The following is a 26,180-nucleotide window of genomic DNA, read 5'->3' as shown; positions in this document are numbered from 1 at the left end:
CCCACAGGCAATTCTGTATCCAACTACTGATCCCAAAATATATACACAGAAACATTCACAGTAACTTTACTCATGTTAGTCAAAAACTTGAAACAAATCAGATATCCGTCAAAAGTAGAATGAATAAACAAACTATGGTAGATTCTCACACTGGAATACTACATAGCAATTAAAGTGACTAAAATACAAAACATGGGTAAATCTGACAAAAAAACATACTGGGTAGTATAAATCAGACACAGCAGACATAATGAGTACTGTCCATTTATAAGCTGAGCAATGAGATTAGACAAGAATATTTACCTTGTGACAATTCATTAAACACCGGTGAAATGTTTTTGAGAAAAATGTTCAAATGAATCTACAGAGTTCAAAGTCATAAAGAACAAGCAAGGGGGACTTCCCTGGTGGTCCTGTGGCTAAGACTCCGTGCTCCCAACAAAGGGAGTTAGATCTGATCAAGGAACTAAATCCCATGTGCCACAACTAAGATCCTCCATAGCCAAATAAATAAAATTTTTTAAGTATAAAAAAGAAAAAAAACAAGCAATACAGTAGGACTATCCTAGTTTGGGGGAGACTCAAAAGACAAAATAATTGAATACAGGGTGTGAACTTTGACTGGATCCCAGATGAAAACAAACCATTATAAAGGACATTTTGGGGTTGAGGAAACTTGAATATGAATCACATGTCAGATAATATTACTAAATTAATGTTTATGTTTTTAGAAAATATAATAGAATGGTGAATATGTAGGAGGTGTCCTTGTTCTTGGTAGATACATGCTGAAGAATTTAAGGATGAAGTGCCATGATGCCTGTAACTTACTTTCAGATAATTTGGCAAAATAAAAGCATGTGTCTGTGTGTGAACATGCAGTGGTGGCAAGATGTTAACAGGTATGAATACAGGTACAAGGTATAAAGTTCATCCTCCAATTTTTCTATGAAAAAAAGTTTTAATATAACTAATCCTGAAAAAGGAAATGACAAAAAAATACTATTTCTAAATGATATGGTTCTCTGAAATGTGTTATTTGAGGTAACACTTTACCAAAAGTGTAATTAAATAAAATAATTCTCTCCTAAAGTCATGCTACCCTTCAGATACACATTTACTCTGAAACATGTTAAGCTGCTACCAACTTCCAGCTGAACAACATGGATATCAACCACCACAGGATTCACAAAATACACCCTTATGCCTTAATTAAACAAACTCCTTTTTTTAAACAAAAAAAGGTAAGATAGGTACTGGGACCCTAGTTTTCAAGGATGAACTCATGGCAAGAGATAAGGCTGTAATTCTGCGACTCTGTTACTTGGGTAATCAGATATCACAATACAAACCACAGATGATACTCAAAATGCAAACAATCTTTATGTTTTCAGTTCTCTCATTTTTGTTTGTCTTAAACTATAATTACACTTTATCACCAAGCACTTAAGAAAATTTCAGGAAGATAATTATAAAATGAAATGTAGGGCACAAAACAGTAATATACTTGATAGAATAACTACTGAGGCTTTCAAACACAGTAACTATTGCTTTGATTTTTCTTTTAAATATCCATATGAAAAAGAAAGGTTCACTCTGGATGAATGGTACCTGCAAGTAGCAAATATTTCTAAAACATAATCATACGTAAGAAATTTCTGAGATCACACATAATCAAGACACAACTCGAACTTTCATCTTTGTATTCTTTGTGATGACTGTCATTAAGATAACAGAGTTCTGGCCTTTCATCTAAAAAGCTTTCTTTTTAAGTTGTACTTTGGTGAGGAATTAAGAAAAAATTGTAAGGAAACCAATTATGTAAGAAAACAAAGTACCCCCTGAGTAATCCTAAGAACAACCTAACAGTGAAGTGTTGAAACATGTAAGAATAAAAGAGAAAACCTAAAAACTTTACAAAGAATGTTACTTAAAAAAAAAAAAAATTATACATCCACAGATATATCCAAATACAAAACCCCTAGATAGAACAAAATAACTAATAAACATTCATTGCTAGTTTAAAAGTCAGGCTGTAATATACAGAGAGGCTAGATAACATGCAGCATCTTTGAAAATATTTGAGACCTCTTGTTCAACATAACTTTTGAATTTTAATGCCATAAAATTCAACTAAAATAATGAAAAAACTGTCTTTGAGGTATTTTTAAAAGACTGAAAATTCTATGTATATAAACATTTCAACAATAAAATAGAAACTATGCTTACTGAAGAAAAGTGTAACATTTCAAAAGTATTATCGCCTGGATTCAAACATAAAATTTAAAAAAAAAAAAAAAACAGGCAAAAACAAAACAATATTATGAGCCCCACTAACTTATCCCTGAAAGCCAATTCACTATTAGGAGAAAGGAGGGAAACAGCCACCAGACTCATTACACCTTTGGAAAAACCACTGTATTAACAATTAGTCAAAGTTGCACTAAAGACAAAAAGAAGGGTAGTCACAGATATCCGTTTAATCAAGGGATTATAAAGCTGGGCCACAAGAAAAAAAACAAGTCTAAGCAATGCAACATCAATATAAGACTGCAAACAAGAGCCATAAAATAGTGTTTTAAGAGAGCTAATTTCAAAAGGACTAAAACTACACTATATATGTAAGGCCTACATCTAACAATTTTAACTTCCAATTCTATATCCAAATAAAGTGTAAGTAAAAGTCATTCAGTCATGTCTGACTCTTTGTGACCCCATGGACTATGGAATTCTCCAGGCCAGAATACCAGAGTGGGTGGCCTTTCCCTTTTCCAGGGGATCTTCCCAACCCAGGAATGGGACCCAGGTCTCCCGCATTGCAGGCAGATTCTTTACCAGCTGAGCCACAAGGGAAGACAAAGAATACTGGAGTGGGTAGCCTATCCCTTTTCCAGTGGATCTTCTTGACCCAGGAATCAAACCAGGGTCTCCTGCATTACAGGTGGATTCTTTACCAACTGAGCTATGATCCAAATAACTCTCAACTCTATTCACTTCTTATTATCTCTTGGCCAAATCTTAATCCATGCTACCATTATTTCTTCCCCAGGTGACTGCAACAGACTCCTAACTAAACTCCCTTTAGTTTCATGCACAGGAAAATATGCTAAGAGAACATCTGAAATATGTATGTTTCAGGAAGATGTTTGCTTTTTCCAAAATTAGTGAAATGAGAGCATAAGAAAAAAATAAAGAAGCACATTTTAATGAAACCTCTGCACAACTTCCCAGTCAAGTGAAATGGTCAATTGTGTCTAAACATATAGAACTCATACATTATTTCCTGATGGTAAATCTCTTACCTGGCTAGGTAACTACTGTGACAAATCAAATAAAGCAAAAGAACCTAAATACTAAAGAGAAAAAATGAATCAAAACTAGACTGCAAATCAGATTTATTGGGTATAAGAAGATGAAATATCAGACAAAAGAAAAATATAATTCTTAAAATTATCAAGCACCATGATGGTAACTTCCAGCAAATATAATAGAAACCTTCTTAACTTAGAGGTGAGTTAAAAGATGAAAAATAAACACTTTCCCTTAGTTTAAATAGATATCCACATTTAGTCCCCTGACAGAGTGTATATACATATACATTTTTTATAAAGAGGTCAGTAATATTTTCTTTAAATCAAAATTTTATCAAAGCTTACTAATCAGCACCTGCTAAGATACAATTTCATAGTAGTAGCTATAATCTATAAAATTTTTCTAATCTGTTTGGGCAGAAATCAGAATACCAAGTAACAGTGTGTACAAATAAAGAAAAACTTATAAGAGGCACATGAGTTACAGATAAATAAACGTACTGAATCTATAGACTATGACAGTGAATAATTAATGTTTTATATTTAAAGTGCTCAACATGATAACATCCTTCTCATGTCAATTTGAGACGTATGATTTTGACAATCAGTATCAGATTTTTGTTTTAATTATATCCCAATTACCTGAAGCTTGCTCCTTACTAAATCAATTCTTAAAAATTTTAAGTAGCAGTATCAGTGACTCAGTTCAGTTGCTCAGTCATGTTCAACTCCTTGCAGCCCCATGGACTGCAGCATGCCTGACCTCCCTGTCTATCGCCAACTCCGGGAGTTTATTCAAACTCATGTCCATTGAGTCGGTGATGCCATCCAACCAGCTCATCCTCTGTCATCCATTTCACCTCCCTCCTTCAATCTTTCCCAGAATCAGGGCCTTTTTAAATGAGTCAGTTCTTTGCATCAGGTGGCCAAAGTATTGGAGTTTCAGCTTCAGCATCAGTCCTTCCAATGAATATTCCTGACTGATTTCCTTTAGGATGGACTGGTTGGATCTCCTTGCAGTCCAAGAATACACAGAAGAACTATACAAAAAAGATCTTCACGACCCAGATAATCACGATGATATGATCACTCACCTAGAGCCAGACATCCTGGAATGTGAAGTCAAGTGGGCCTTAGGAAGCATCACTACAAACAAAGCTAGTGGAGGTGATGGAATTCCAGTTGATCTATTTCAAATCCTAAAAGATGATGCTGTGAAAATGCTGCACTCAGTATGCCAGCAAATCTGGAAAACTCAGCAGTGGCTACAGGACTGGAAAAGGTCATTTTTCATTCCAATCCTAAATAAAGGCAATGCTAAGAATGCTCAAACTACCGCACAATTGTACTCATCTCACACGCTAGTCAGGTAATGCTCAAAATTCTCAAAACCAGGCTTCAACAGTATGTGAACCGTGAACTTCCAGATGCCCAAGCTGGATTTAGAGAAGGCAGAGGAACCAGAGATCAAATTGCCAATATCCTCTGGATCATCAAAAAAGCAAGAGTTCCAGAAAAACATCTACTTCTACTTTATTAACTACACCAAAGCCTTTGACTGTGTGGATCACAACAAAATTCTTAAAGAGATGGGAATATCAGACCACCTGACCTGCCTCTTGAGAAATCAGTAGGCAGGTCAGGAAGCAACAGTTAGAACTGGACATGGAACAGACTGGTTCCAAATCAGGAAAGGAGTACGTCAAGGCTATATATTCACCCTGCTTATTTAACTTATATGCTGAGTATATCATGAGAAATGCTGGGCTGGATGAAGCACAAGCTGGAATTAAGATTGCTGGGAGAAGTATCAATAAACTCAGATATGCAGATAACACCACTCTTATGGCAGAAAGTGAAGAAGAACTAAAGAGCCTCTTGATGAAAGTGAAAGAGGAGAGTGAAAAAGCTGGCTTAAAACTCAACATTCAGAAAACTAAGATCATGGCATCTGGTCCCATCACTTCATGGCAAATAGATGGTGGAGACAGTGGCTGACTTTTATCTTTTTGGGCTCCAAAATCACTGCAGATGGTCACTGTAGTCATGAAGTTAAAAGATGCTTGCTCCTTGGAAGAGAAGTTGTGACCAACCTAGACAGCATATTATAAAAGCCGAGACACTACTTTACCAACAAAGGTCCATCTAGTCAAAGCTATGGTTTCTCCAGTAGTCATGTATGGATATGAGAGTTGGACTATAAAGAAAGCTGAGCACCGAACTGATGCTTTTGAACTATGGTGTTGGAGAAGACTCTTGAGAGTCCCTTGCACTGCAAGGAGATCCAACCAGTCCATCCTAAAGGAAATCAGTCCTGAATTTTCATTAGAAGGACTGATGCTGAAGCTGAAACTCCAATACTTTGGCCACCTGATGCAAAGAACTGACTCATTTAAAAAGACCCTGATGCTGGGAAAGATTGAAGGTGGGAGGAGAAGGGGACGACAGAGGATGAGATAGCTGGATGGCATCACCAACTCAATGGACATGAGTTTGAGTAAACTCTGGGAGTTGGTGATAGACAGGGAGGCCAGGCATGCTGCAGTCCATGGGGTTGCAAAGAGTCGGACATGATTGAACGACTGAACTGAACTATTGCTCCATGTCCAGTTCTAACTGTTGCTTCCTGACCTGCATACAGATTTCTCAGGAGGTCTGGTATTCCTCAGGTGGTCTGGTATTCCCATCTCTTGAAATATTTTCCACAGTTTGTGGTGATCCACACAGTCAATGGCTTTGGTGAAGTCAAAAAAGCAGATGTTTTTCTGGAACTCTCTTGCTTTTTCGATGATCCAACAGATGTTGGCAATTTGATCGCTGGTTCCTCTGCCTTTTCCAAATTCAGCTTGAATATCTGGAAGTTCACAGTTCACATACTGTTGAAGCCTGGCTTTGAGAATTTTGAGCATTACCTGACTAGCATGTGAGATGAGTGCAATTGTGCGGTAGTTTGGGCATTCTTGGCATTGCCTTTCTTTAGGATTGGAATGAAAAATGACCTTTTCCAGTCCTGTAGCCACTGCTGAGTTTTCCAGATTTGCTGGCATACTGAGTGCAGCACTTTCACAGCATCATCTTTTAGGATTTGAAATAGATCAACTGGAAGTCCATCACCTCCACTAGCTTTGTTTGTAGTGATGCTTCCTAAGGCCCACTTGACTTAGCATTCCAGGATGTCTGGCTCTAAGTGAGTGATCACACCATCATGATTATCTGGGTCATGAAGACCTTTTTTTATAGTTCTTTTGTATAGTTTTTCTTTCATCTTCTCATACCAAAGTAGCAGTATACTCAACTATTAAAGCTATTAAGAAAGCCATTCCTCTCACCTACATCTTCTCCTTAGTAGAGATTCACCTATGCACCACATAAATAGTTGAATAAATATTAAATTACACATAAAAATGAAATAAATACAGCATACATATTATTTAAGCACATCTTTGCTGTAGTACACTCACAATCTTTAGATAGTTATATCCAACTTAGTAGTAGTAAGAAATAATCTGTTAAAATTTGTGTCAAATTCTTAAATTTTGGTGTGCCATCAGAGTCACTTTTGAGAACACATTAAAAATATAGATATCAGGGCCTCAACCTAACCCTACTGAATCAGAATCCACTGGGAAAGAACTGGGGCAAATGAATTATTGAGAAGGTGACTCTCATTCACACAAAATTTAAGAAAAGCTGCTCTTATGATATTATCATATTAATTCAAACTACATAACTGAGAGGAGTTTAAATTAGTAGAAAACTTGAATCACAGAATATTTAAAGGAATAACGCCTTCTAATCATTGGGTACATAAATTAACAAGATCATTTCCAACTATTTCCAAGCAAAAATTCTACTAGTTTTAATAACAGAAAATGACAACTATTATACTAATATTTGAGCTGCCTGATATTTCTCCTGAATTATTACATTCCAACATTACGAAGGATGTGTTACTTATTTTTTTGATTTAAAAAAAAAAATTTTGAACCCCCCACGGGGCACGTGGGATCTTAATTCCCCAACCAAGGACCAAACTCACGTCCCCTGCATTAGAACGGCAGAGTCTTAACCACCGGACCACCAAGGAAGTTCCTATAAAGGATGTTTTAAACAAGTATTTTGTAAACTGTGGATGCATACTTTTTGCTGTTGTTTAGTCGCCAAGTCATTTCCAACTCTTTTGCGACCCCATGGACCGTAGCCCACCAGGCTCCTCTGTCCATGGGACTTCCCAGGCAAGAATACTGGAGTGGGTTGCCATTTCCTTCTCCAGTTGATCTTCCCATCCCAGAGATTGAACCCTCATATCCTGCTTGGCAGACAATTTCTTTACCACTGAGCCCCCAGGGAAGCCCTGATACTTTTAAAGGCTAGAAATTTTTTCACTGATTTATTTCCAAAATGAGCTAGTTTTATGTATCAAAAGACAGTTGTATCCTTCCTTAAGAAGTTAAAAATAAATAACTTAGCATTTTGATTGATGTATCACTTTCTTATGCGTTTGCTGAGTGAGTAGTCCCTTATATTAACTCAGGATGTAATGAAGTATTTCTGAAAACTTGAAGCTGAAAACTAAGCCTCATGGTCAATGACAGTATATTAATTCAGATGACTATTGTGACAACAAAATGACATAATGCAAATAATGCAAGTAAAGCACCCAGCACGATGACAAGCTCATAGCAAGAACCCTGTACATATTAACCATCGAAAGTGAAAGTGTTCGTCGCTTAGTTGTGTCTGACTCTTTGCAACCCTGTGGTCTGTAGCCCACCAGGTTCCTCTCTCTATGGGATTCTCCAGGCAAGAATACCGGAGTGGGTAACCGTTCCCTTCTCCAGGGGATCTTCCCAACCCAGGGATCGAACCCAGGTCTCCTGCATTACAGGCAGATGCCAAATTAAATTTATGACTTACATCAATTGCTTCACCATCTTTTTCTGGCCTCACCTTTACCAAGATAGAGCTAGTAATTGTTTAATATAACTGTGAAAATTAGCATAGGTCTATGGACTCAGGAACTGAAACAAAAATTCTCAAAAAACCAATTTAATAAAAATGAACATTAGCACCAAACTCAGTAAGGTATAATGAGACTTATCGAATTATATTTTTGTACTTCTATTAGACAAAGAATTATGAAAATTATGCATGGAAATTAAAAATTTAATCAAATAAGTTAAATGCTTAGCAAAATTAAGGTTTATGAGGAAAGAACAAAACTGGAAATATTTACATAAAAATACTAGTAAGGAAGTAATTTAGTAACAGACTCTAATCAAACATTGGCAATCCGAAGTTATATTTGCTTGTAACATCAAGAAGACAGAGATATCATTGGGTTTCACAGTGAAAGCATTATACTAGACTGATTTCCTTTATGATGTTCCCATTCAAGTAACATTAAGATTTGTTTTATACATCAAAGATGCTTCTAACATAATCATGAAAGAATGTTTTAAAGCCATAGTTCAAAGGAAACAGCATGGTTTCCTAGACTATCATAAGCACCAATTTTCTATATATAGGACCATATATGCCAGCTAGCCTCCATTTCAAATGCAGTTCACTTGCTGCTACAGTCTGGTTATACAGTATCAGAACACATGTTTACTGTACTACTTAGCACCAGGAAAAGGAAAGAGTCTGAGCAGTACCAATTAGTGACCTGAGGGTTCTTATATTTTGTTCTTCAGCCATTTAAAAAGGGCAAAAAGGAAGACATTTATTTCAACAGACTGTTTCAACAGATATACCTCAGAAGTAAAAGTAGTGATAATTACAAATATTTATTCTTATCACAAACCAAATTATAACCTGAAGAAACTGCAGAGAGGAAACAGTGTATTGAGTAGTCTCAGACACACAACTTAGGAATAAGTCAGACCTTGAGCATGAACTTCCTTTCATCACTAAACAGCCATGCTACTTTGTGCAAAACTATTTAACCTTCACAAAACCTCAATTTCATCATATATAAATGGAAGTATTAATTAATTTCCCAGATCCTGAGATGTCCTTGAAAAATCATATAACATTGCTAAATTAGGATGAGTCTGGTAACTGATATCAACAGAAACTAGACAATCAAGAGGCAGAGAAATAACTTGGCTGAGCATTTGCAAACCAACCTGTGAGAAGATATTTCTTTATGTGATTACACACCTCAGCTGAGTTGTTTACACTGGTGTCAACGTACTCACCTGAACTTAAACTTAATTCAAACTCTTAAAATATCTTCAGAAAGATCCCAGTATGATGTAGCAGTGAAATGAAAAATTATTGTGTTCACAGAAGATTGTAAGTCACATGCAAAAAAAGTCAACTATTGTTACCAATTCTCTCAGACTAGACCACACATAACATGTTCAAAGGTTGAAGAAAAGTTATGACCAATTCATGGAGCCAAACGTCTAAATGCCAAAACTTCCAGCTGACTTTGAAGAAAGGATTCATTTACAGCGATATGTACTTTAATAAAGGCAAAAAAATTTACAAGTTTAATCAAACAGAAACCCACCAATGAAATTAACTTTCTTTGATATGCTTTTGCAGTTACAAAGGTTCTGAAGAGATCCTTTGGCATAGGTCATAAAAGCCACATGTCAATAGGATGATGCACATAGCTACTAATGGGCAAAAGGGATTCAGAAAAATCTTCAGATTCCCAAATACAAAGGTTTAGATTCAAACACTGATTACAATGCTAAAGAAGCCGGAGAATGAAGAAATGTTTACTATCACTAGTCAGGGGTGGAGGTGTGGGGAGAAGGGAAGAGAAGGAGGTAGGGAAGGAGAGAAAGAGAAAGGAGAGATAGGTACTCCCTCCCCTAAAAATACATCGTCCACTCATCACCTTAAAGACACAAATTCAGTAATATCTACCTTCAATCTTTTCGGTGAAGATTAAATGAGATGGTAAGTAAAATGTTTGCCACAGTGCAAAGCACACACCAAACTAAACTGAACTGAACTTAAAGCAGACACAGTAAACATGCAGGGAACTGTTGTTGTTGTTATTATTGGTCACATTTTTAAAAAACATTAATTTAAATAATGAATAACAACAAATTATTCTTTACTTTCATAAGTACTGTCCAAATATAGTGGCTTAAGCTACAGTAAGAAAAATAATTTTGTGGAGTTTTTTTAATTCTCTAATTAAAAAAAAAATTTCACTTACATAATTACAGCAAGAACTAGTTTGGTTATGTATCGGGTTGGCTAGAAAGTTCTTTTGAGTTTTTCCATAACAGCTTGTGGAAAACCCAAATGAACTTTTTGGCCAACCGAATATAATAAGGTAAACCTTATAATATAATATAAGGTAAACCTTATCTAAACTGGCTATTAATATTGTCTGTAATCATTTAACCCCAGGGTACCCTATAACGGTGGTTGTTGATATGCTATTTCCTAGTTTTGTCAGTCATTAAGATTTTACATCATTCTAATATAACTGCCAAAAATTAAAAGTTATGAGAAAGACAGCAAGTTCACATATATTTATATACTTTTTACACAAAGTCACAGACTAGTAAAACAAAGTTAAATTGGGTAAGCAGATGTTTCCCGTGAACCATACAAGTCTGTTTCTAATTTTAATTAATTTTAATTGATTGCCAAAATTTTATATCCTTTTAAAACCCAGATTTTCAGCTTCCCATGAAAAAAACAGAACCTGGCAACACTTGACTGAGCATCTTAATAAAATTAGCTAGAGCTGAACAGGATGTGCAGCCTCACCCTGCCTGACTTCTCAGATGCCCATAAACTCAACCCTATCCCCTTTCGCCTTTTAAATGTTCTTCCTGGCCTTTGTCAATGTTTGAATCTCCAATTTCTGATGTACACATTTTGACTTATTTTTCTAACCTGGAGTTTCAGAAGAATTGGACAATGGAGCAGATGCTTCAGCTAAGGCAGCTAATGTAGCTAATACTGATGTAGAGGAGTTTCCAAACTGAACAGCAGATACACCCGTTTCATCTACAAGAAACGAGAAAACAGGTTTGAATCTTTAAGGAATTTAATCTAGTGCATTTTTCTGACAAACTACTTTACTTTATTCAACTATTAAATGAAGCTTAGATAATATTAGTTTTGTGAAAACAAGCTTGGATAGCATTAGCTTTTGAAAGGTCATATTGTAGTATGTTTTGCAATATCACCTTTCTTTAGATTATTTTTCTCATAAAAATTTGATTTTTGCCAATTATAAGAAAGAAAACCAAGGTGGCTAATATAATCTTACCCTTATTCTCCAACAGTCCTTTCTTAAAAGGATGTATACCTACTAAAGCATAAAATCCCAACAGCTATCCTATATGCATCTCAATACCTGTTGCCTTGGATGAATTTTCTGAAGATACCAGACCTGTTAGGTTCACCACCCCTCCAGGTCCAATGATAAACTGCGGTGTTGCAGCATGTATCGTCACAGTGTCGGGACTCTCTGGGTTTGTGTTGATTTGGTTCTGCATAGCAATCTAGGCGACAAATTACCAGAGCTGTTTTTCAGAATTACAACCAGAACATACAGCACAGACTTTTAATATCATACAAACACAAATATAAAGGAACATTCTGTAATCTAAGAAGAATTATATAGTACAAATGGAAAGCTTTGTTTATGGTCTATTGGAAGTACAGAAGTAAATCACAGGTATGGATTTATATCCTAAGTTTCCTGATTAGGTAAAGCAGCAAAATCCCCTGTGAGGAGAAATTAGTATCTGAGAGACGTTTACAGGACACAGTTGAGGGAATTCCCTGGTGGACCAGTGCTTAGGACTCTGTGCTTTCAATGCTAAGGGTGTAGGTTCAACTCTTGGCTAGGGAACTAAGATCTTGCAAGCTGTGCAGAAGGGAAAGAAAAAAAAATATATATATATATAATATATATATGTGTATTACAATTGAAAGATATTCTGCTGCCCTGTAGTTAGAGAAAACAAATTACTTAAATCAAAATTATGTTCTCTACTATGTTTGGCAATATATAACACTACCTATATAAAGCACTTCCTTCCCAATTGTTCTCCATCCCCAATTCTAGGCCCCAAACTGCAGTTAGAAGAAAAAAAATTGAAAGAAGCACAGCATGTGTTTATTTCCCTGAATATACAACATATTTTAAGTAACTAGCTGAACGTCAATAGACTCATATGGTCTTATAGAAGAGTTCTACTGGGAAGAAGAACAAGAAGCAATAAGTAAAGAAGATAATTTACATCAATGTTGTCTAGCTAAAGAGAAGAGAAGTAATGCTGGTTATTAGGAAAACTTGTCCAAAAGCCATAAATAACTGTGTTCATAAACAGACTTTTTTGAGGATGGTGAAAAAATAAAAGAAACCAATCAGAATGATACAGACTACTATTACTCACCAAGGAGACATTATTATGATTACTTAAAAAAAACTTCAGTGGGAGGACAACAGAGTTGAAAAATGATATGGTATCCAAACATTCAATAAAACAATTAATAGAATAAAATGTCTAGAAGGGAAATTTAGAACCTTAAAAACACCGAAAGTCATCACTTTATCTAATCTTCTAATGTTACATGCAAAGACTATGGTCTTATAATTAGGAAAATAAACAGTAATGAACAAAAAGGAAGTGAAAGAGGAATAGGTCTGTCCAAAATAATGTCCAAAATGAAAAACTATAAGCTAAATAATACCCTGAGGAAACCAGGGTCGAAAAAGACACATCTATCCCATTGTTCATTGCAGCACTATTTTCAATAGATAGAACATGGAAGCAAGCAAGATGGCCATCGACAGATGAATAGATAAATAAGTTGTGGTACATATACACAATGGAATATCACTCAGCCATAAAAAGGAACACATCTGAGTCAGTTCTGATGAGGTGGATGAACCTAGAACCTATTATACAGAGTGAAGTGAGTCAGAAAGAGAAAGATAAATATTGTATTCTAACACACATATATGGAATCTAAAAAAATGGTTCTGAAGAATTTATTTACAGGGCAGCAGTGGAGAAACAGACATAGAGAATAGACTTATAGACATGGGGAGAGGGGAAGAGAGGGTGAGATGTATGGAAAGAGTACCATGGAAACTTACATTACCATACGTAAAATAGATAGCCAACAGGAATTTGCTGTGTGGCTCAGGAAACTCAAACAGGGGCTCTGTATCAGCCTAGGGGGTGGGATGGGCAGGGAGGTGGGAGGGAGGTTCAGAAGGGAGGGGATATATGTATATACCTATGGTTGATTCATGTTGAGGTTTGAGAGAAAACAACAAAATTCTGTAAACAACTATCCTTCAATTAAAAAATAAATTAAAAAAAAAACCTATAAGCTAAATAGTTAAATCATCCGTATGACAGAGATCTTTATTATTTTCTTTTTTATACTCTATTTTATTTTCTTAAGTTAAAGCCGAAAGTTACCTGTAGTATCTCTGCTAAATCTTCATTTCCATTGTCTATTGAAATATCAAACGCCGTTTTACAAAATTTACTTTGCGTGTGTACATCAGCACCGTATTTGATTAAAAGCTCCACCACCTCTTGATGATTGTGTTCCGTGGCCCAATGTAAAGCTGTCATCTTCAACATGTCCTTTGCATTAACATCAGCACCATGCTATAAAAATATTCCAAAATAAGAATATTCTAAAATACGAAATATAAAAAAGTCCTGATATGAAAATATTAACCACTGTGCTTTAAACCAAGAATTTGCTACTAACATGATTAACTCTTATTTCTGTGTGCTGAATAATCTACCTGTTCCCAGAATCACCATACATCTGCTAATTTAGTCAGTTTCCTATTTGGGAAGGCTTTCCCAATTGCCTTCTTTCTGATTTCTCAGGAATACAGCAATTATTTTTTAAGCTACCCAGTCATGAGCACGAAGGACTAAAATGGCATAAGGAGTGAAAGAAAACTATATGGCTTCCTCCAAAACCCACCAGCCCCTTATTTACACAAAAATATCCTTTGCTTTCAAAACCAGTGCAATATAATGAATTAACAGGGATCTTTCTAGAGGTACACTATTCATAATGGTAGTCACTAGATATATGTAGTCTGAATACAGACGCTGTGTGCATAAATACACAGGAATTCAAAGACATCACACCAAAAAAAGGATGCGAAACATCTCAGTAATAATTTTATACTGATTCATACTGAAATAATTTTTTATATATACTGAGTTAAATAAAATATAATATGAAAAACTCTTTTTTACTTTTTAAATGTAGCTAAGAGAAAATCTAGAGTTACATATGGTTCGTATTTATGGCTTACACTCTATGTTTTTTAGATAAGCTGATCTAGAGGCTAGAATAAAAAGGATTAAGAATATCTACATCTAACACTCTCTGTTTCAAAGAATTTTCTCTCTGGCATTTAGATAATTAAAGAAAAAGCCCTGTCCATACTATTTGTCTGTTTGTTAATTATCCAAACTAACATTCCCTTCAATGTACATTTAAAATGTGTTGAGTAAGACAAAGTTATGGGTCGCTGACCATAGCAAAGACTAAGATCTAAGAAATCAACTGACTTAACTTTAAAATAATTTTCATTTAAATGAATGCTTACACACAAAAAGTGAGATAACGGGGGTAGAAAAGGCAGACATTCAATCAAACTGAGACAGGCTGGGACCTTAGACCCTTTGCTGCAGTGCCTACACCTGGACAAGTAACTCCTCTAGCTACAGAATACAAAGGAACTATAGGGACTAAAAATAACTGCATGTGCGATTGGGGCAAATTATGAACATTAAATACAAAAACACCAAAATCCCAACTGCCACTTCTGAGGTGTTGGGAGCAAAACCTGGGTACTATACACAGCTCCACCAAAGGGGGAGGGCAGACCACTCAAGCAACCCCTCCTACCTAAATGGCTGGACTGGCCCCTACCCTCACCCTATTTAAGGGACCAGCTTCTCCCTCCTCAGAGAATGAGCAAGAGAACCTATTCCCTATTTTCACTCCCTCATGCTGAAGCACAAGCCCTGTCTGAATTTCTTGTCTGGTCTCTTACTAATTTCTATTGATTAAGGAGTCCAAGGACCCTGGCCAGTAACAAAACTAGTTCCCTTCTCCCTCTTACAAAACCACTATGGTTTTATAAACCTTTGTGGGCTGACTTTCAAAAGCAAAGTACAAAAAGAGAACACATACCTTAAGCAAAACTTCCACTATGCTGGCGTGGCCCTCAGAGGCAGCCATATGCAATGGTGTTCGGTCCACTTTGGTTCTGGCATCTCTACTTACACCAGCTCGGAGTAGTACTTCTGTGGTGGAATAATGTCCATACTGTGCTGCCAGATGAAGTGGAGAAGTTCCCAGCTACACCACAAGAAAAAAAAAAAAAATCCACATGTATAGTCATTTTTAAATATACTTCTTTTTCTACCTTCTATTTTATATATTGTGTCCACAGAGCAAACAGATTATCTTTTTATCAAATGTTAACAATAGTAACTCAAAACTGAAAAGGAGTAATTTTTGCTGATCAGTCTCTTCAAAGGAACCTTCAAGAAGTCCCATTCGTTTCTCAGCAAGGAAGAAAAGTCAATATTTCATTTAATTCAAACATGCTTTATTTTTTTATCAGATAAATAGTCTAAACAAAATTAATTTCATCAGCAATTAAGAGTTTGAGAAATTTTTGAGTACTAGGATGTTTTCCCTATACTATTCACACAAAAACTTCTTTTCATCTAAGAAACTCATATCAATTAAATGTTAGTGTACATTTTTACATTCAACTGTTTCACAGGAATTAAAGCACCTCAGTAATCTTTTTAAAGGAGTTCATACAGTCATTTTTCAAGGGAAAAATCTGATCTGAGGTGCATTGCCAAAGGTGAATTAAGACAGATCCAAAATTCACAGCAGAAACTACCACAATATTGTCAATCAACTATATGTGCCGATAAAATTTTTTTAAAAAAGAACCAAATCAGAGCCCAGTTCTCCTGAAATTGATTCCATGTGGCCCAGTCACTATATTAACACAACATTCATACAGGGGAAATACATACTAATATGTGAAGGAGAGCCTTATCAGAGGTATATTCTTAATAGATGATAATTAGAATTATATTATAGCCTAAGCATTTAGCAGCACAGAAAGTCCCTACAACTCTATGATTATCAAGGCATTCATTTTAAAGAACCAAGAGAGTTCACTAGAATACGTGATTTGCTAAGACCACTACAGTAATAATAGCAACTAAGGCTTTTGTTTCCATAGCAAGCACTATCCTAAGGCCTTTACACTTATTATCTCATTCAATCTCCTTATAACATAGGTACTATTACTATCCTCATTTGGGAGTAAAAGAAACTAAGCACAAAGGTTATTGATATGCCTGAAGTCACACAGCAAGAGTCAATACAAAGCGAGGCATGTGCTCTTAATACATGGTAAAAATGGAAATCACTTACCCTTGGAATACTTATTTCATTACTATTAAAAGCCTTGTATTTTTAAGGAATGGTCATTCCAGCAGATCAAAGAAGATTCTTAAAGAGTCCTTTCTTTCTCCATATTCTGTTTCTTAAACTGGCCCTTTCTATACTCTCAAATTCTAATATTTAATAAGTATCTCAGCAGCCCATTTAGCAGCCATGAGCTCTACTTAGTATGATATAAGGCTTATTTTATTTCTTCTTCTAGAGACCTTACCTTTTTGGTTGATGATACAAAAAATACATACATATATTCATACATATATGTAGTTTGAAGGGAAAAAATTAGGTAAACACCATCACAGTCTAGAAATAAAACATTACCAAAATTTAAAATCTTCCTACATGCCACTCCCTAAAAAACCCTTCCCTCAATCCCTGAAGTTGGAGTAAACATTGTTTTACTTTGCTTTTTTTTTTATTACTATATATCTCTAAGCAATATACTTCGGTTTTGCCTGCTGAGCTTTATTTAAATAGAATCGCATTTGATGTATTTCCCTGAGACTTGCCTTCTTTTGCTCAACATCATAAGATTCACCCATGTTGATGAATTTAAGTGTGGTTCACTAGTTTTCTCTGCTTTGTAACTTTCTACCAAGTGAATAAGCCACAATTAATTTAACCAATCTATTGCTGAACATTAAAATTTCCAGTTTTTTGTTATTATGAATAATGCTGCTATTAAAAATAGTCTTATAAAAAAAAATAGTTTTATACATGTCTCAAGTATATGAACAAGAGTTTCCTTTGGGAATATTCTTTGAAGTTCAACAGCTATTCCTTAGGGCAGGTACATATTCAGACTTACAAGGTACTGCCAAATTGTCCTCCAAAATGTTTGTATCAATATATGAATCTCCTCACCAATAGCTGGTACTGCCAGACTTCTTAATTTTGTTTTTGCTAATCTGGTGAATATGCAATAGTATTTCATGATTTTACTTTGCATTTACCCAATATTAATGTAGCTGAGCATCTTTTCATGTTTATTGGTCATTTAAACTTTTGCTTTAGTAAAGTACCATATCAAGCCATTTGCCCTATCTTTGTCATTACTGTCATGAGAATTTCTATGTACTGTTGACATTAATTTTTCTTAAGGTTTTTTTGTGTTTCTTCAAGGTTTATTTTTTTAATTGACCTATAATTGATATACAGTATTAGTTTCAGGTATATAGCATATGGTTCAGTATTTCTATAAATAGTACTTCATTAAAAGTTATTATAAAATAATGGCTACAATTCCCTGTGCTATACAATATGTCTTTGTTGCATATGTATTTTATATACAGTAGTCTGCTTCTCTTAATCCTATATCCTATTTTGTCCCTCCTGGCTTCTCTCTCCCCACTAGTTTGTTTTCTATATCTGTGAGTCCAGTTTCTGTTCTGATATATACATTTGTTTATTTTTAGATTCCACAAACAAGTGGGATCATACAGTACTTGCCTTTCTCTGACTTATATTGCTACAAATGGCAGAATTTCATTCTCTTTTATAGCTGAGTAATATTCCACATCTTTATCCATTTTTGTGTTGGTAGACACTCAGATTTCTTTTATATCTTGGCTATTATAAATAGCACTGCTATGAACATTGGGGTGCATGCAGCTCTTCAAATTGAGAGTTTTCATTTTTTCCAGATAAGATACTCAGGAGTGAAACTGCTAGATCATATGATAGTTCTATTTTTAATTCTTTGTGGAATCTCCACACCATTTTCCATAGTGGCTGCACCAGTTTACATCCCCATCAACAGCGCACAAGAATTTCCTTTTCTCCACATTCTTGCCAACATTTGTTATGCATAGATTTTTTTCGATGACAGCCATTCTCACAGGTGTGAGGTGATCCCTCACTGATGTTTCGAGGCTTTTTTTGTCTTGATGTACTACAGGATCACTATGATGTGTCTACATGTGTACTGATTGTTTTTATTAATCCTGCTGGAGGTTTGCTGTGTTACTTGAATCTGTGAGCTACCATCTTTCACCAGTCTTGGAAAATCTAAACCATTATCTTTTAAAAATAATTTCAGCCCTATTCTTACTCTCCTTGTAGATTTATGATCAGATATATGTTAGACTTTCTCACACACTAGCCTTCATGACTCCTGACATCTTTCATATTTTCTATTTTTCTCTGTGCTGCACTGTGGATGATTTTTTTTTCTACCTTTCAATTTACTAATTCTCTCTTCAGCTGCTCCTCATCTGTTACTAAAATCTTGTCTACAGTCCTTATAAGTCTGCTTAATGCTATCAGTTGTTCCAGTGGGTTATTATCCAAATTGCTTTGTGTCCCTGTGTCTTCAATTATTTTTGACCATTCATTTTCCATGGAATTTCATTTGTGGATATAAAGCCTGGGATGAATAGGTTCCTCCAGAAAGAATATTCATTTGCTCACATTGGAAACCTGGGGGAACTTCTAGTCCAAAGACCACCTTAAATTCATTTTTCACTTCATGGTTTTGCAGAATACATAAGTATTTGTGAGTTAAGGCCACAAATATTTGACTCCAAATTTATATCAACAAAAATTTTCCTCTCTCCATTTGATACTTGGATCAGGCTGCTTCATTTGTCTTGCAGTATCCAACAACAGGGGCGAGGGCAGGCAGGAGGAAGGCGGGGGTGTTTCTGGTTACCCTTACCATGAAGGTACATCTCTCTGGGATTCCAGTATTATGGGGAAAGGATCTCTATAAGACTTCTCTCTGTGAGCAGTCTCAGGTCTTCCTCTAAAGTCACCTATGCCAGGGAGGTGGGAAAACCAACAGGCAAATAAATGTACTGAGTCAGAAAATGTTCTAAGATTGAAATTTCTCTGGCTCTGGCCTTCGCTTGGTTTTTCAGGTTGATAATCCCTGTCTAACTCATTGGTGCACTAACAATTTTTTTTTTCATATTCAGTCAAAAAATATTTATCTTTTAAAGACAGGCGCTGAAATCTATGGATGAAACAAAATGGTTCCTGAAATTTACTTTAAAATAATACAAAATAAAGAAAGAAAGTGGGACTATAGAGAAAACAAGACTCATTTGATTTGATAATTTTTGAAGGGTATGCAGGGGTTAATGTGTTTGAAATTTTCCATAATAAAAAAATTTGTTCCGAATAAAATATAAAAAAGAACATGGAACAAGTAAGCTAAAAACAACAAAATCAAAACTCTGGAATTTTTAGTTGTTACCAGTGGGAGAATTAATCCAGATTCTTAACCCTCCATACTACCAAGACCATCCCTTTTGATTTACCTACAGAATTTAATAGTTATGGTTTTTATCTTCTTCACAATTGCCTTCTATAGTTACTAAGAACTCCTTCCCATTCCTTTCTTCCTTCTGGGTCACGTTTGTAATAGTTTCACAAGTATCAATTGAAATGCAAACATTTTTACTTTTTAGAATCAATTATAACATTAACACCAAATTTGTTTTTTCTGAATTATAAATCCTACCTGTGCTATTTATAAGGCCTTTAAATTAAATCTCAAGCAGCTACATTTTACATTCATCCTACATTACTGAAATCCATAATTTAAGGAAAAATCCATGGTTGGACAGAATATTTGGATAAGGTTGTCCAATATTTTTTTAAAAAAACTATATGAACCATTCTCTTTAAAAAGCTAGCTATAATTCTAAAACTGCAAACAAATTTTTGCAGTTTTAGAATTAAAAAAAATTACTTTTCACCATTTATAAACACAATACTGACTAAACTTTTAACTGGAAAAACAAAAAGTAAGAACAAGAAGAAAGGAAAAAAAAAAACACCACAACATTAAAATCATTCTTTACCCAGTCTGTAGTAAAAGGAGCTCCATTAGCCATCAAAATACGAACTTCATCATCTTGACCTGCTCGTGCCGCTTCTAAAAGCTTCTTTCCCAAATCTACCAGGGACATCTAAACAAAACACAGATGAATTTAACATCTCCATTTATATATTATGACATGACTTCTTTCCCCTTCTATCTTTATTAATAAGTCATTTCTCAATTATCTCTTTAAAAGGTTGTGATACAGTTAATCTGAAACTACAGATCACACAAAAGTAATTTTTATTTGAACTTTGGAAGCAGATTTTTATTAAACTTTTACCTAGGGCAATAAAATTAGTTTGAATTCTCTGAACATAGCTGGTAAAAAAAAAAAAAAAATAGAAGAGGTAAGAGGCAGAGAAAGCTTGTCTAGAATTTAAAAGTAGCAACAAACTGTTTTCACTGGAGGAGTTGCAGCAACAAAATTATCTCACAAATATAAACAGAAGTAAAGTAAATACATTACCCTCTTTAACTGGTAAAAATTTAAAATAAAGCTACCATAACTTTCTTTTGTAACAGTAAATGTGCTCAGAATTTGAAAATAAGTATGTTCAATCCTTGTATAGGCATTTGCATGTATGTTCTTTCAGAAAAGGCACAATTTACATTTAATGAAAATAAGGAAAAGAGAGTCTAATAGTATTATCAATAGAGTATGTGTCTCACTAAGCATCTATAAAGTAAGTATGCCCTGTACCTGAAATCCTGAATACAAGATACACAAGTAATCTGGAAAAAACTAATGTCACAGTCTAGGGAGTATGTATCTGCTTCACCTAGTATAATCTGCTCCAGTACTTACATATTGAAATACACATATTATTATAAACTGCTTTCCTTCTACTTCCCTTTATCTTGAAATTAAGGAAATACAGTCTACGGCCATACCACCCTGAACGCGCCCGATCTCGTCTGATCTCGGAAGCTAAGCAGGGTTGGGCCTGGTTAGTACTTGGATGGGAGGAAATACAATGATTTTTAAATTGTACAGATAATATTAACCATAGCTTTCATTTCAGGCTAGGAGAGTGGGCAAAACAAAATATTTATTATAAAAGCAAAACTAATGAATATAATAATATTGAAAAATCAACAGAAGAACATACATGTGAGGTCAAGTAAGACCAAAATCAAAGATGCTCTAATTTTTTTGTCAAGATAGTAAAAGTTAAGATGATAAAAATACTAAAATATAGCAATTTCACTCCAACTTCTCATCAGACAGGAACCATGAACACCACAGTAGAATAATTCCAACCCTTAGAGGAACTCAATTCTGTTAGGACAACAAAATTGACCAAGGGGACCATAGCTCCACATCAAGCATCAGTTTACTTATTTCATTATCTATATATTAAATCCTCAGAGATAAAGAGTTAGATTTATATAAAATCACTTAAAGACTTAGCAGGAAAGATTGCTTTTTTGCTTTGGCAAAGTGACAAATATCTTTCCCACAAGCAAATGGAGAAGCCTAATTCAAGTCATTAAGTTTTAATGAAGGTTTAAAATATTTACTGAAAATATGTATATGGTACTGAATGCCATTTAGTTTAAAACTCTCTTCTTGAGAAGCAAACAAAACAAAACCCACTGCAAAAAACTTCCTCTTGAATTTCTTTACTAATTCTAAAACAGCTTATCATAATCTGATATAAACCATTTTTAAACTCCAATTAAAATGTATGTTAAGATCTATACAGCAACTTCAAAATGTCTATAAACTAGCTACTTTTTGTTCAAAAGTACCTGCTGAGAGGGCCATCTAGTGGTAACAGAAATTACTACAAGTAATTAATTTGAAAAAAGTCTATTTTGTTTAGAATTTCTGTAATTCATAGTTCAGCAGTAGCCACAGGACTGGAAAAGGTCAGTTTTCATTCCAAACCCAAAGAAAGGCAATGTCAAAGAATATTCAAACTACCACACAATTGCACTCATCTCACACGTTAGCAAAGTAACGCTCAAAATTCCACAAGTCAGACTTCAACAGTACGTGAACCAAGAACTTCCAGATGTTCAAGCTGGATTTAGAAAAGGCACAGGAACCAGAGATCAAATTGCCAACATCCACTGGATCATAGAAAAAGCAAGAGAATTTCAGAAAAACATCTATTTCTGCTTCATTGACTACACTAAAGCCTTTGACTATGTGTATCACAACAAACTGGAATATTCTTCAAGAGACAGGATAGATGTCAGACCACCTTACCTGCCACCTGAGAAACCTGTATAAAGGTCAAGAAATAACAGTTATAACCAGACATGGAAAAACAGACTGGTTCCAAATTGGGAAAGGAGTATGTCAAGGCTGTATATTGTCACCCTGCTTATTTAACTCATATGCAGGGTACATCATGTGAAATGCCAAGCTGGATGAAGCACAAGCTGGAATCAAGATTGCCAGGAGAAATATCAATAACCTCAGATATGCAGATGACACCACCCATATGGCAGAAAGCAAAGAGAAACTAAAGAGCCTCTTGATGAAAGTGAAAGAGGAGAGTGAAAAAGCTGGCTTAAAACTCAACATTTAGAAAACTAAGATCATGGCATCCAGTCCCATCACTTCATGGCAAACAGATGGGGAAACAATGGAAACTGTGACAGACTATTTTCCTGGCCTCCAAAATCACTGCAGATGGTGACTGCAGCCATGAAATTAAAAGATGCTTGCTCCTTGGAGGAAAAGCTATGACCAACCTAGATAGCATAGTAAAAACCTGAGACGTTACTTTGCCAACAAAGGTCCGTCCAGTCAGAGCTCTGGTTTCTCCAGTGGTCATGTGTGAATGTGAGAACTGGACCATAAAGAAGGCTGAGAACCAAAGAATTGATGCTTTTGAACTGTGATGCAGAGAAGACTCTTACGAGTCCCTTGCACTGCAAGGAGATCCAACCAGTCCATCCTAAAGGAAATCAGTCCTGCATATTCATTGGAAAGACTGATGCTGAAGCTCAAACTCCAATACTTTGGCCACCTCATGTGAAGAACTGACTCATTTGAAAAGACCCTGATGCTGGGAAAGATTGAAGGCAGGAGGAGAAGGGGACGACAGAGAATGAGATGGTTGGATGGTATCACCAACTCAACTGACATGAGTTTGAAAGTGATGGACAGGGAAGCCTGGTGTGCTGTAGTCCATGGGATAGCAAAGAGTCGGACACGACTGAGCGACTCAACTTAACTCAGAGTTCTTACGGAGAGCGGAGGTGCTGCTATGGCTTTCAGTGGGGCCGGTGTGACCGCTGTGGGCTCAGAAAATGAAGCTCCCCAAATTCCAGACAATGTGGGAGACTGGCTCGAGGGTGTCTACCGCTTTGGCACCGACAGGAATGACTTCCAGAGGAACTTGATTCTCAATGTGGGACTCTTTGCTGCAAGAGTGTGGCTGGTCAGAAATTTGAATGACATTGACCTAATGGTACCTCAGCCTGAGGTCTAGCTGTGAAGACACATAGAACCCCTGTGCTGTCCTCGATCCTTCCAAAAACAGCCTCCAATCCATGACCGTCACAAGACTTGCCCTGATGGCAACTGGAGTTTGATTCAGATGGCACCTCCCTTCCTGGACAGACTTCCTTTCTTTGCTGAGTCCGCTCATGACACCCTTCTCTGGCCAGCATGCAGGCTTCAGCTAGTGCTGTCTTCTGTTCTGTAAAATGCTGTACACAGATCCTAAGTTTCCGCAGGGGATGATCTTTGCTCTTATCCTGAGGAATAACCTAATGGTATTTTAACAAATAAAGCGTGTACACAAAAAAAGAAAAGACCCTGATGCTGGGAAAGATTGAAGGCAGGAGGAGAAGGGGATGACAGAGGATGAGATGGTTGGATGGCATCACCGACTTGATGGACATTGAGTATGAGCAAGCTCCGGGAGTTGGTGATGGACAGGGAAGCCCGGCGAGCTGCAGTCCCTTGGGTCGCAAAGAGGCGGAAACCACTGAGTGACTGAACTGAACTGAATTCATAGTTCAAAAAGCTATTGTGAGAATTACAGCATTTACTGGACATGAAAACTCTCCATAAAACTGAAGTATTAGTTCCATGAACTGTTATTAACACTCAAAAAAGAAAATGAATTAAAACACTTAGATAATGTAAGCCTACTACAATATACTTAATAATAAACTTTGTCTCACTCAAAATTTTAGAATAAAATTTGCAATGTCACCCACATGCTCAATGAGTACAATTATAAACCCAATAAAATTCTTCTAGTTTTTCACCAAGAAATTTAACACTATATGTACATCTAAAGCTTTTGAAATTTTCACACTTTGACCTAGTAATTCCACTCACAGAAATCACAAGAAAACTATTTGAAATATCAATGTATATATAGTAGTGTTATTTAAAATAGGAAAACACTGAAATGCCTTACTACAAACAATAGTTAAATTAATATATATCATAAATATTGTAGTCTTTATATTTTTTTACTTTTTTATGGATAATTTTGAGTATATATAAAAACAGACACAAGAGTATAATAAAATTCCACACAACCACCATGGAGCTTAAATACAGATTTTGCCCAGCCCATTTCCCACCCACACTCATAAATAAAAGATACTGTAATAGAGGAAAACAAATCTGACTCCATATTGGATCTGTTTCTTTTACCTTAACCTTACCTTGTATTCTATTGCTTTTGCTACAAGTTAAGAACACTGCCTATAGGGACTTCCCTGGCAGTCCAGTGGTTAGGACTCTGCACTTCCACTGCAAGTGGCATGGGTTTGATCCCTAGTCAGGGAACTAAGGTCCCACATGCCTTACAACGTAGCGAAAAAAAAGAAAAATATACAGGATAGCCAGTTCTCAAGGCTCTGACCTTTAAAGGTGTAACAGTTTTCTATTCAAATAGAGACCAAAAAATGCAGACTATATTAATAGCTCTTCTCCCCACCTTTGGGCATCTCTACACAACTTTCTACCATAGTGCTGTAGGTCAATTACGCTTCAAAAACAAACTCAAGGACACAGATTTGTTGTAACAGGAGGCAGGGGTGAGGAGAGTGGGGTTGGATGAAAATAATAAAAAGGTACAAACTTCCAGTTACAAGAAGTTGTAAGTAAGCACTGGGGTGTAATGTGCAACATGATTAATATAATCAACACTGCTGTGTGTGCTTAGTCGCTCAGTCGTGTCCAACTCTTGCGATCTGATAAGACTGCAGACACCAGGCTCCTCTGTCCATGGGATTCTCCAAGCAAGAATATTGGACTGGGTTGCCATTTCCTTCTCCAACACTGCTGTATGTTATATATAAAAGTTGTTAAGGGAATAAATCCTAAGAGTTCTCACCACAAAATTTTGTATTTATATGAGACGGTGGACGTTCACTAAATTTACTGTGGTGATCATGATGTATGTAAATCAAATCATTATGCTGTTCACCTTGAAATTTATACAATGCAGTATATCAATTATATCTTAATAAAACTGGAAAAAATGAATACATATATAAACATGTATATGTTTAAATATATATATATGACATTCTTTTAGAAAAACTGCATGCAATGAATTTTCCATTATGAGACTGGA

The 26,180-nt window shown here is 35.6% G+C and overlaps 2 protein-coding genes across 10 annotated transcripts in view; one reads left to right on the top strand and one right to left on the bottom strand.

Moving 5' to 3' along the window:
- The window catches only part of GABPB1 (GA binding protein transcription factor subunit beta 1), a 61,422-nt gene that overhangs the window by 10,016 nt on the left and 25,226 nt on the right, over positions 1-26,180 (bottom strand). For 5 of the 9 annotated variants that reach the window (XM_043472010.1, XM_043472015.1, XM_043472007.1 and 2 more), the window contains exons 2-6: positions 20,597-20,704; positions 15,492-15,659; positions 13,739-13,933; positions 11,653-11,800; positions 11,187-11,300 (exon numbers count right to left, since the gene is read on the bottom strand). In XM_043472010.1, the coding sequence (XP_043327945.1) occupies positions 11,187-11,300; positions 11,653-11,800; positions 13,739-13,933; positions 15,492-15,659; positions 20,597-20,704 (733 nt within the window). Of the gene's footprint in view, positions 1-11,186; positions 11,301-11,652; positions 11,801-13,738; positions 13,934-15,491; positions 15,660-19,446; positions 19,558-20,596; positions 20,705-26,180 lie in introns of those variants that run through there. The other 4 variants (XM_043472014.1, XM_043472012.1, XM_043472013.1 and 1 more) reach the window with 2 other exon arrangements.
- LOC122443618 (mitochondrial import receptor subunit TOM6 homolog) lies at positions 23,844-24,068 on the top strand. Its single transcript, XM_043472018.1, has one exon. The coding sequence runs from the start codon at positions 23,844-23,846 to the stop codon at positions 24,066-24,068; it is 225 nt and encodes a 74-aa protein (XP_043327953.1).

This window comes from Cervus canadensis, chromosome 6 (genome assembly GCF_019320065.1).
Source record: "Cervus canadensis isolate Bull #8, Minnesota chromosome 6, ASM1932006v1, whole genome shotgun sequence".
Lineage (NCBI taxonomy): Eukaryota > Metazoa > Chordata > Mammalia > Artiodactyla > Cervidae > Cervus > Cervus canadensis.
The sequence above is the reverse complement of the archived record's forward strand: the minus strand, read 5'-3'. Positions and strand labels throughout refer to the sequence as shown.